Source organism: Drosophila teissieri, chromosome 2L (assembly GCF_016746235.2).
Source record: "Drosophila teissieri strain GT53w chromosome 2L, Prin_Dtei_1.1, whole genome shotgun sequence".
NCBI lineage: Eukaryota > Metazoa > Arthropoda > Insecta > Diptera > Drosophilidae > Drosophila > Drosophila teissieri.
In genome coordinates, this window is record NC_053029.1 from 17,958,772 (window position 1) to 17,971,374 (window position 12,603).

At 42.3% G+C, this 12,603-nt stretch overlaps 2 protein-coding genes across 2 annotated transcripts in view; both read left to right on the forward strand.

Annotated features, from left to right (window-relative positions):
• Positions 1–1,521: 1,521 nt before the first annotated feature.
• On the forward strand, positions 1,522–3,411 carry LOC122626617 (uncharacterized histidine-rich protein DDB_G0274557). The gene is made up of 3 exons (XM_043806935.1): positions 1,522–1,629; positions 2,705–2,778; positions 3,058–3,411. Exons 1-3 carry the CDS (start codon positions 1,612–1,614, stop codon positions 3,293–3,295), a joined length of 330 nt encoding a protein of 109 aa, XP_043662870.1. The 5' UTR covers positions 1,522–1,611; the 3' UTR covers positions 3,296–3,411.
• Positions 3,412–9,250: 5,839 nt separating this feature from the next.
• The window catches only part of LOC122611969 (potassium voltage-gated channel subfamily KQT member 1), a 38,353-nt gene continuing 35,000 nt past the window's right edge, over positions 9,251–12,603 (forward strand). The window contains exon 1 of the mRNA XM_043785416.1: positions 9,251–9,650. The gene's annotated coding sequence lies outside the window, so the exon portion shown is untranslated. The remainder of the gene's footprint in view (positions 9,651–12,603) is intronic.

The following is a 12,603-nucleotide window of genomic DNA, read 5'->3' on the forward strand; positions in this document are numbered from 1 at the left end:
GTTGTCATAACGCTAACAATTGAATTTACTTTTTGGAATGTAAATTAAAGGATAAATTAAACAACAAATAAATGATATTAAACACCTCAAGCCGAATGAAAAGTAATATAATAATTTGGGAGCAAAAAGTATGCATCGTATTAGGTGATCTGAAACTTGAATGACTATATGAACACCACACATACTTTCCACAACCATCTTTACATGTCTGGGCCTACTTAAACCTCATTAATTACCCTAATCACCGTAATAATATTTTGAATTCAAACACACCCGTTGCGATTCTTTTCTCTTAGTGGGAGTGCAGTGAACACGACGACATATTTCAGCGCACAACTCAATTTGCGACAAACGAATGCCAGTCGAAATGCCCAACCAGGAAGCTGGTCAAATCCTTGCCACTGCCACTGCGGCAGAAACAGCAACTGAAAACCGAAACCGAAACTGCAACTGCAACCTGCTGCCGGCGCCAGCACCCCCTCCCTCTGCCACGCCCCCTCTTCCGACCGCTGGAGGCGGACAGACCGACATAATCGCTGCGTTTAACTCAGGCACAGGCTTCAATTACACGCTGCCCATCTCACTTGCACTCCGGCTCGGAAAAGTGTCTTCATGTTCGGCGGCTTTTCCAGCGACGCCGCAGTGGGTGCGAGCGAGAGGGGGACATACGGTACGGTCGGGGCTTGTGGCTTTGAGACTCCGTTTCTGGATTGCTGCTGGCGCCTGACTTTGCTGGTTACTCTGGGTTCGCTTAGCTTTTGGCTTTGGCTTGCTTCGGTTTATTTGCGGCGTGTGTTTTCACTATCATGCCAGGATGACTGGACACCCTACACCATGCCAATTTTCGGGGTATATTGTATTGCAAATTGGTAGCATCGCAACTACACATGCGATATTTATTCCTAGAAGTTTTCAATATTAAATAAACTCAAGTAATTGGCTTCAGATTCGATTTAAATTGGATATCACATGCAACAACTGAGCATATCTGCGTATATAACTTAAAGTGTTTTACTTAAAATATAAAATAAATATTAAATAAATAATATAATAAATAAAATGAATCTGTCGGACTACCGCAGTTAAGCTACTTGCTGCATACTCTTCAGCACCTTTACATATTCTTATTGGTAAGCCATGACTTGAAGCAGCGCATTTGGCCAGTCGACCAGTTCCGGGAGCTGCCAAGCGGCAGTTAACATGGCCACAAGTCCGAGTCCCAGTCCGAAGCCCAGACCGAGCTGAAGCAAGTCGACTGGCCACTTCCGCCGCCCCTCCGCCGGCTCCTTGGGCCAACTTGATTATGTTTTTTGTTTTTGTTTTTGTTTTTACTTCGTTTCCAACTCAGCGACTTCGTGTCACCGTCGCCGTTACCGTCACCGTCACCGCACTGTTGCTGCAAGTGGCGCTGCCGTCTGTGGCACGTTTCACTGTAGCTCATAACTTTTTTCTTCGCTTTTTGCCTCATATTTAAGCGGATGCAGGCGGTGGGTCCCAGAGCAATTCCATTTCTACGCCCGTCGTCGATGGTTTACCGAAATCCGCACTCCTAATCCAATTAAACGACGTCGACTAAAAATATTTAAAAAAAACACACGCACAAGAAAAACAATGCATTTGCCCCAAGGAGTAAGTGTTAATTACAATTTCAAAACGAAAAAACGAATAAACAATGGACAGGCGGGCAACAAACGCGCGTAAACATTCAAAAACCCCACCATGTTTGTGTTGGCCTGCAAAAAATGGACCAAAATAAATATTTAAAGTAAATCCAGCTTAGAAAGTACGCGTTAATGCACGAAAATATGTAAATAAAACGCTTTCATTTCGCAACGAATTCATTGACTCCAATCGCGCGGGAAATGAATAAAACAGCGCAAAAAAAATAAAATGCAAATAACCGCAAAAACTTAATTTGTTTTTTATGAGTCTCAAATGTCGAAACATGAAAAGAACTCTCAAGTTGGCCATAAACGGTTAATTGAACGAAAATGTGCAACAAAGGGAAAGTCACATTTGCACAGTAGTAAAGGGAGCAACAAAGTGAAAGGCATTTATTTTGTGATTGTGAAAAGCCGGGAAATTACGAAAATATTAGTTTCCATAAAGTGATAAGCAGATGAAAAGGGCCCAGCTTTACTTTATGCACAGCTAAAGCTATCGTCAATGGCGTAAAAAGTGCTTTTAAATTTGGTTTTCATTAGCTGTTTAAAGAGTGTCATTACTTAGTTCTGTAAAAGGCTTTTATTAAATTGTTATTATAGGAAACGTGCCAAATTGAGCAATCAGTAGGATGAAAAGACATTTGACTTAAGGGATTTGAGTTTCTAAGAAAAAAGTGCCCCAGCTAGGCATAATTTACCACCCAGTGAGTAGTCGCCAAATGCTCTTCTATTTCCGTCTTGCCCAACTTGGAACTGGCCCGGCCAAAACTGTTCTTCCTGTGCGTCTGACAGCTTCTGTCACGCCCACATCAGAGACTATCTGCAGATTAAGGCGATCGTCCGTCGTTTGTCGTTCGTCGTTCGGATCATCGTCGGATGGCCTGCCAATAATAATAACCCCAGGACGATGAGGTCCTCGGATGCGTGTTATTATGCTAATTGTATTGTTCGGCTGTTTATGAGCTGTTTGGGCAAGGAAGGGCGATAACCTCTTTACGTTGGCATCCAAATCGTAATCTTTTTACTTGTTTCCCTTGCAGGCATTGAGCTTTCTGTTCATCACTTGCATGATGTTCGTACTGGCAGGCGGCCATCCATCAAGCGACAAGCTGAAGTAAGTCCCTGCCCACTGCCACGCCCCTTTGACGAGCTCACTGAAATATAAATATATATAAGTTTCGAGAATAATTTGAAACAGCGCACATTTTGATTACAAAAGTATTATTTTCATTTGTAGTTGTTTTCAGTTGTACTCAAAACATTTGTGTAAAATGCATTTACAGTAAATATTAACCATACTATGCAAGCACAATTGTTCTGCGTGCAGTTAATTGAGAGCTCCTTCATTTGTTAGCTGTGTAACCATGTTCATGGGCCATTCGACCATTTACAGGATCCGAATACACGTGCCGGTGAAGCACCACACACATGTGCACACGAAGACGGTCATTAAGAAGGTTCCGCTGCCCATTCCGGTGCCGGTCAAGGAGCACCACCACGAGCCGAAGAAGCACCACAGCAGCCGCAGCCACCACCACCACCACCACCACGAGGACGACCAGGACGACGATTTCGAGGGCTACGAGTACCCCATCAAGGCCAAGCGGCGCACGCGGCATCCCTTTGTCTGAGCCCGCCCACAGACCACCCCCAATCACCCAACCATCCAAGCATCCAACCATCGAACCACCCAACCACCCACTCCGCCCACTCAGCGGGGAAAATGAAATCAAATGAAATACAATTTACGCAGATTAAGATGAAAATAAACCAAAATACGAGGTAGCTTGGGAAAGCTGCGCAAGGAGAGGCCAAGAAAACATAACTGAGCAACAAAAACGCAATCCTGGGTCCGATTTGTCACTGTTTTTAGTGCGTAAGAGTAGAACGTAAAATAAAGAGAGAGCCCTTAGATCTAAGTAAACATTTCAGTGCAATAAAATACAACAAAATTACTCTTAAGCACAATTTAAAGCCGGCATCGACAACTTTTTTTGCCCGCTGTTGGCCGCTTTTCATTGGTATTTCAGTCACGACAACGTTTGAGCAGATAAACATGTGTTTGGGGTTTCAGTTGGAATCTGAGTTGGTAGACGAAAATAGGCAAATGCCTATACAAAATTTAACAAGGATTCATTCAGTGCGAACTTCTGGGTCTTTGTAAAAGTAAATGGTGTTTTCTAATATTTTTGGTGACTAGAGATAAGAAAGGATAATAATTGCAAAAAGTCAGCCAGAGCTTGCACAATAAAATCACCTCTTTGAGCGAATAACATTCATTCAAGCTTATTTAATGTATTTTATCTAAAGAATTATTCTCTTTCTCAACCAACTTTATTAAAGGACGTACGAATTTTGCTGGGAATAAAATTTTGATTTAAATTGTAACAATATTCGTTTTATCGATGTATGCAAACGAATTAAAAAATCCGCAATGCTCATCAGTTTGATATTAACATAACATTAAGTTCATTTAAAGTATCCCTTACATTCGCACATACATATATGAATATGTATATCAACGCGTTTAAAATGTTTTCATATTATAGTGCAGAAAGAAGGACCGTTGTGACAGCCAAATCAGGAAAATTCCCATTTTCTGGGCACTCAGCAGAGAGATTTAAACTGATTGAATTGAAGACTTCCAGCTGTTGCTGTTGCTGCTACTGATGCTGCTGCTGCCGCTGCTGCTACCGTTGATGCTGCCTCAGTCGCCGTGGCCCTGTGGCCCTGTGGCTGCCTCACCAGCTGCACCTTCTGTGGGATATTTGTGCATAAATAAATGAAGCGAACGACATGCGAAACAGCAAAGTAAACCCGGTGCCGGGCTGTTTGTAATGATGTTGTGGCTCCGTGGCATCATCCTCCGGCTTCCCGGAGGATTGTGGGCAGCGGGAGTGGAGCGAGACGCTGAAGCTGGAGCTGGGGCGATAAAATATGCATGCTCAGCTGCGTCCCGCTCGCGTTCCTCTGTCCCGCTCTAACCAGCCCGGCAAGGCGACGAACCGGAGCGGAGCGACAGCACGTGCTGGGGCGTCTAGTCAACAGCCAGGCTAAGAAGAATGTCAACAACTGCTCGCCTGTTGCCTGTATTCACTGAGAAAAAAACCTGTTGCGTTTACATTTTGTGCAATTTTTCTCAAGACAATGTTAAGACAACCGTTTAAATGCATTGGTAATCATGTATTAATTATTAGCACTAACATTTTCTGAGAAACCTACGTGAAAGTAAACATACATTAAAACAATTTATATAGTTATAATTAGTAAAAACATATTTGGATTCAGAAATTCAAATTAATTTTTTTAGTATGTGCAAATGTAAAATAATCTCCATTTTAGCACTGACTTAGTTGCCAATTTTCCTGCCTGTGCTGCGTGTTTTCCTTTCGGCCAAGCAAACAGGCCCGGGGCGGCAGCTGTTGATGGCTCATTTTCCACGACTTTAGCGCCACTCAAGTGGCAGCCACTCAAAGCCGAGGCGAAAGCATAAGCAGCAACAAAGCAACAGCAACAAAGCAAGAGCAACAAAAAGCAGGCAACAAAAGCAGCCAACGCAAATGCCACTCGTCATACGGAGCCACTCAATTTACTGAGCACTCACCGGCTGTGTACAAGATCAGCGGGGAAATCGGACTGGCGGGGGGTCTAATTAATACGACCTCCCACCTCCAGCCACCCACCTCCCAGCACCACCCACAACCACCTGCTGGTGAGGCACACTTAAGTGTGGGCGGAGTGCGAACAGAAAAGAAACAGCAACCTAATCACCGGCGAGCGAAGAAAGCGGGTCGATAAAGCAGTGCACTCATGCACGATGTTAACGGGCAGACTTTGAGCCGCTGTAAACTAACCACTGTTAAGTGGTAAATAAAATTTAAATTTAATTGATCGGTAAGCTTTAGATCTATACCCGCTAATCATGGAGTAAACGGGTATGCTAGATTGGGTTAAGAGTACGTTACAGGTAAATTCATAATCAAATATGTATCCTTGATCACGATCCCCAGCCGATCTCGACTTGGCCATATACATATGTCTGTTTGTCCGTATGAACGTGGAAAATTCGGGAACCTTAAAACCTAGAAATTTGAGACTAAGCCAACAGATTTATATAACTCCTACACTGTGCAAGTTTGATTTAGATTGTTGCCACGCCCACTCTTAAGTCAACAAACCGCCCAAAGCTGTCATGGCAACACTTTTTAAAAAGTAAATGGACTATAAAACCTACATATAAAGAAACTTAGGGCAAGATGGATTGGTTGTTATTTTATCAACCATAATAACAAATAAACAAAAAAGAACAAATAGTCAAATTATTATTTGTAGAATCATCATCAAGCCCGGATTAGTTGATATTTTAAAAACAATCAGTAGGAAACTATGCGCTTATAATAAATAAACTAATAAAGATAAAACAACAAATTATCTTTCGTAAGATCCCCATTATTGGCTCATAGTATCATGGAATAATATACAAAATTCAACATTTTTTATCTTAACACGTGGTATGGCAAAGGGATTAATCAGCCCGGGTACGAATGCGTGGCGAATCCGTTCAGTTAGCGAGTTCAGACCGGGTCCTCCATCGTGTTTAGGCGACGAAAGTCGCACTCCCTCCAATTTGTGGGTGTGAAGCCCATATATTTACTTAGCTCTTCGTGTGGCTGCTCCTCCGCCAGTTGTTGTTGTTTGATTTGGGCGCTTCTATTTGATTAGGCCGCCTAAGCGGGCTACGTGCTTGGGTTAATTTGTGGCACCAAGTGTTGTCCCGGGGTGCAAAAGTCATTGTTACTGGGGGTGTACATAGAGATGTATGTGCGCCTATCTGCGCCGATGTTTGTGTTTGTGGTGACAGCAAATAAATCGCACGCATGTGCTCGACCAGCAGACATCCACTTGCAGACACAGTGCACTCGAAAAAACTCGTTATCTTTCACAAAAATACAGAGGATACGCCCCACTCACCTTACTTTAAATGCACCATAAAATAACTTCATTTATGTAGTCATCGTTACCCGTTACGTTTAAGTGAGTACAGAAATCTTCCGACAAAAAGAGAAATTATGCTATATTATTGTATGACTAGTATAGTAATTTTTCCCAGTGTCATACACAAAGAATAACACGAAAATTGTGCATAGCACGCATAACAATGAGAGAACATTTCGAGTTTTGTGAGGGTGGCGAATGGAAATGGGCCCAGACAAACTACTTCTCAGCTACTTAGTGATAAATATGCTGGCTAATCAAATGGGAACTAGATTTGCGGATTAGCAGCGGCACGAAGTTCGTTGGCCAAGTTACAAATCCCCTAGCTAATTTCCCTTCATCGCCATCGACACGGACTTCTGGAATTAATCTCAAGTCTTAGCATCGAGAACAAATCGCAAAACCTAGGATGTTTACTTTCACTATATGGCATAACTTCAAGTTCAAATAGCAAACGTTGTTCCCATTCTATCTATTAAACTGGTAATCTGCCAGAAATATACTGTATTCTACCAATATTTACGAAACAAAAAAATCCAAAAATGTTTGTTCGCAATAACTTTGGAGACCATCAATCTTGGGGTCACGCATCCTTACCCTTTGGCTCTCCCAACGCAATAAAAAAATCAATTTTATTATGCCCGGATTAGGCCAACACGCCCCAGGGTATACATCATTCTACCTCTTCCATCAGCCATCTTTTTCTAGTTGGTCAAAACAGTCAAAACGCAAAGCACCAGCATGGGCCGAAAAGGACATTTGTCTTGAGTGGACGGCGGTCACTGGAACCTTTGTTCCCCTGCTCCTTCGTCATATTTGAAATACAAACATAAAAGTACAGATTTGCTGACTTCAGAGCATAAACCAAGGCAAACATAGTCCATATAAACAGATTGTTAAATATAGTTTATGCCGCAGGCTCAGAGGAGGAAATGGGCTCCGACTTTTCATATTTCTTTTACGATTCTGCGAGGACGTCGAGCTGAATGAGCTGAAGCTTAGTCCTGGGAAAGGATGCGATTTTATTGCCCTTGGCAAGGGCTGGGGATGGGATGGAATCAATGTCGGGGTTCGGTTTTATTATTTGCATACTGCTTTTATGGCCCCCATTAAGCGATGAGAACCTTCCACCGCCCGTTTAATTCCCAATTAATTTGGGATTTGGCCAAAACTCCCCGACCATATAATTAGATGGCCATAAAACGGCCGCTAAATGCCGTCGGCCAGGACGTGCAGCATCTGCCGCAGCTTGGGCAATAAATGCGTTCGTCACATGCACAAATTAACTACAAATAGTTGTTTTTCCAACTGGCCCAGCTGAAAAACCGATAGTTTGTTGCATATTTTACGGACTGAAAATGAAAGTTTCAAACACAGCCAGACGGGGGAAACACATGCAGCAATACAACAGCCAGCAAATTGGCGACTCATTAAAAGCCAAATGGTATTTTTCAGCCTTTGGGAATGTGGGAATGTGAAATATCGTGGGTCGTAGTGCCCGCAGGTGCGAGGGAAATGGAACTTTATGCTTCATAAATAAACAGAACTATTACCCCTTTTCCACAGCATATTGGTGCAACTTTAGAATACACATCTATTATAAACATACCCTTGTGCTGTCTAAGAATAATTTTTTTGCGATGTGTCTCTTTTAGAGCAAGCACAAGTACTCTTTATACAAAAGCTATCGATGATTGAATTCTGTCCTTGAATGAAACTGTTTTTCATGTTCCATACGATAGGTTCTCAGCTGATTAAGTCCAGAAGTAGGAAAGATAAGCCTCCTCGACAAGGAAACTCCATTGATTGTCCAATACCTATTCTTATTTCATCACTATATTTGCGTTTGCCCTAAATACACAGCTCCATAGAACTGCGGGATAGAAAAGCCAAGGATATCCCGTGAAACCCGTTCGTTCAATCAGGATTATTTGTATTCACTGATGGATTGGGGCTACGAACCCTTTCGAAACTAACTGTAGTTCTGCGAATGCCATTATTCGCACTACAGTAAATAAACGAACGAAGCGAACCCTTTCGGGGATAACAAACCGCACAAAAGAAAGCAGAGCAGCGAAACTGCGGCGTCACGTGCAAATCGAGGGGATTCATTAATACGCATTTGCTGTTCGGCCTCAAGCAATTACCCCGAATTTTCAGGGGTTAACGTGGTCGGTTGGCTGGTGGTGGCGGCTTGTAACGGTAACGGATACAAGCGAACGAAACTGTTGCGTTAATGAACTTATGAGTGGGCACAGATACAGGCAGAGATACAGAGACAGGGACACAGATACAGATATAGATACAGATACAACTCGGCTTTGAGAACAATACGCTGACCTACCAACCTACAAACGGCACAGGCAACAGTTTCGAACCGCAACATCGAGTATACGACATGTTGGCCGCACCGGTGACGTAGGCGTCGGCCAACAGGGCGGGTGGTTGATATTGTTTGGCGGCATCCATTTGCCCCGTATCGAGAAAACAACACATTTTCGCTCGAGCCACGAACGCCGACGATGATGTTCGCCGCCGTCGTTCGACGTCGCAACTTTTGGCATTCGAGCGGATTCCGCTCACTCGCTCGCCAACGCTGCTGCTGGCCGCTACGTGTCCGCTCCGCTCCGATCCGATCCGCTTCGTTTCGGCCCGTTCTCCAGAATTCTGACCGTTTTGCGCGATCTCAGCCAGTGGATAAGAAGCCGGCGGACGGCGATAATAGCCTCCGTTCGAGCGTGAAAGTTATCAAGTTCGAAAGCCAATGCGGCGCGGCGAGGGATAAAGCTAAGGAAAGAGATCTCCCAAAACAAATAGCAAAGATCGTTGCAATAGAGTGTATTTTTGTGTGCCAGTGTATCTGTGACGCTCACATAGCAGTGTAACCAAATAGAAAATAAGAGTAGAAATACTCGGCGAGCAAATTGAGTAAACAAACAAGTTTAGCAGCCAACAGCGAAACAGCGAAACAGCGAAAATCCAGTCGGAAAGGTGCGTGCAAGACTTATTTAAATAAATAAAACAAGCCAAGTTCAGCTAAGTACATTGCAAATAATGCATTACCCAATTTCGCAGGCTGAACGGATAGAAATGTATTTACGATACGAGAATGAGATTGAGAATTTATTTTTGTTGGAAAACGTTTTCGGCCTTTTTGGCGGCGGAAACAACGTCCGATTTTATTCGATATACAGCTCTATATGTCTGCCCCTGCATTGGATCTATATAAATATATGCGTGCGAGGCACGGGTGTTTTGTATACACCACAAAACCAATTCGTATTTATAAGATTTTATTTAAATATTCAAATATTCAGTTGTTAACGGTTCGTTAAAACAAATTGTGCAGCATTCTTGGCCAGCCGCAGAACATAGCCCATAGTATCATTAGAAATCCATCGCTTTTCCCATGCTCGATTTTGATTTGTAAGTAAAGAAAACAAAAACCAAATTCGCAACCGGCGAGCTTTCTATCGTGCAATTCAAAACTAAAAAAGCAGTATAATTCCCAAGGAATGCGCCGAGTAAGCGCCAACGACAACAGAAATGTGCTCATAAAATACGAATATATAGAGTGCCTATTTTAATCAAACTCTTACACTCGCGTTACGAATCGTATGATACCCACCAAAAGTGCTGTCACGAAGTGAAGTTATTTTAAATTTGATGTCTCCTTGCGCCGCGAATGTCATTTATCTCATTTGGCCTTCAAAATAGTCATAGACATACCGCTTATCGGAGTCATAAACAATATATAGCCCTCCAATGTTAGTTGCTCGACAGGGAAATGACACTTTAAGATAAAGTTCTCGGGAAACTTGCTGGATTTTAAGCTTAAGCAAGAAGCGCAATATTTAGAAGATAATGTTTTACCATGCTGAAAAAGTGAATTGACAGTTTTGGCACCTTGCAAAGTATTATAAAGTTTTAACTTCAATTAAGATTTCTAGTCAAACGTTTTCCTTGGTTCTAATAGTTTGTTTTACTGGATGGATTTTGAATTATTTAGCACGATTATTTAATAGACTGTATAAAGTATACATATATATTTATTTTTTAACACATAATCAATAATTTGTGTTGCTATATCTAAACTGAATTAGACTTCCTTTAGCTCGTAACTTAACGTGAAGTCTAGTGGGCAGAAGTGATGCTCAACTATAGCAGACCATCCACAGGGCATTGGAACGTGTTGGATTCCTGGTCCGAAAGTATTTTCATGGGCGGAACGTGCTGGGTATTGCCACCCGGGATGAAGTGGAACTGAAAGCCGGCCTACTGGAGGGAGTACTGCCCTGCATCCCACGGGTCCTTTGCGGTTGTCAAACCAATTTGCTGGGCCCCCTTTCAAACTACGGGACTGCGATATGGCAATTACAACAGTAGCAGCAACAGAAACAGAAACTGAAACAGAAACTGAAACCGAAACTGAAACGGAGACTCCAATTTAAAGCAATGAGAACGGGGGGAAGTGGGTCGCAGATATATCGGAGGAGGGTTGTGTACGTGCCTGAAATTATATCGCCTGCCTGACATCCAAATTGGGGACACAACTTCGGCTTCTCGGCAGATTGAAGGGCTAGGAATGACATTTGCATTTGGTAAATCAATTACCCACCCACCACGAGCGCAGAACATTTCACTTCGGCCCAAGGTCGTTCTCCGGAGGCTCTGCACTTCACACGTTTGCACCGATCAATCAGACATCTGTTCATCCACATCGTGTAGCCGTTTCTGCGCCACAACTGCAGCCCGAGCAGCTCAATCTGTTCGATTGGGTTGTGGCTAATCCCAAAGACAATTCCATCCCAACCGGCGGTCCCGGTTAGCCATGTTGGCCAGGGCGGCCTCCTTGGCCATTTCGCAGTTGACAAATGTCAGGGATGCTGCAAACATATGACCCCAACTTCCAATTTGCCAGCCAGGCTTTGTGCAGTAAAGTACACAAAGCTGCTCCAGATGTACGAGTAAGCGCTCGAAATGAAGGTCAAAAGTGGGTGCACTCACGTCGTGAATATAAAAACATAACAATATTTACTGTGGGATTAATACCCGCGTTCGTTTACCAAACCCACAATAGATAGGTAAAGCACTTCGGTCCTTGATTAAAATCTTCTTTGTCGAAGCCACAGAAATCGCAGTGTATAAAAACGAAACCCCAAAAGCTACTCACCACTTTGAGAACAAGTTCTTGCTCAGCGCAAATCGAAAATGAACTTGTCAAACTGCATTTGCTTGATAAATGCGAATGCCTTCAGATGGCATCAATGTGTCGTTAACCAGAAACCGAATTCACTTCCATTTTCAGCAAGTCAAAAGTATTGCTATTTACCAAGTTCTGCAGCTCCAGCAAAAACCTATTTCGGGTTATCAAAGTCCATCGAAAGGGCGTCTTTAAGCAATTTTTAATTAGCGGAGGTGGAGAAAATGTGAAGAACTTTTGCATAATCGCATAAATCCAAAATTGATTGCTACAACTGCGAGACTTATGTTTTCGTTGGGTGGGATGTATTAAAGACATATTAATTAAAGTTTAGTTACTGAAAATATTAAAGGGAAGATTTAAAAAGAAAATGCCTCAATAATGAAGAACTTCGGATGACAAGGTTTTATAGAGTAATTCACAATAATACATTTATAATGAATATTTTCTTTGTTGTTTGCTTTTTTGTGTCATTAGCCAAATAATGAGATTTAAATTTCATCAAAGACTTTTTATAATAATAGAAGTCTAGACTCTTTGTAAGCAAGTTTAAGCAGAAAATCTTTCCTCATTGATTTTAATGCATTTTATATTGAATCCTTTGAATTTTGATTAACATTCTTTAAGGTTTCCTATGAGAGAATAATTTATAAATGAAAAGCTTCTATGGGAGGGTAAAACGTGAATAATTCAAATATTGCGTTTAAATCAAAAAGCATTTTCAGTTTTGATTGAATAAAT

Coding starts and splice junctions, on each gene's coding strand:
- LOC122626617 (XM_043806935.1), top strand. Junction 2,779..3,057: donor CCATCAAGCGACAAGCTGAA/GTAAGTCCCTGC, acceptor GACCATTTACAG/GATCCGAATACACGTGCCGG.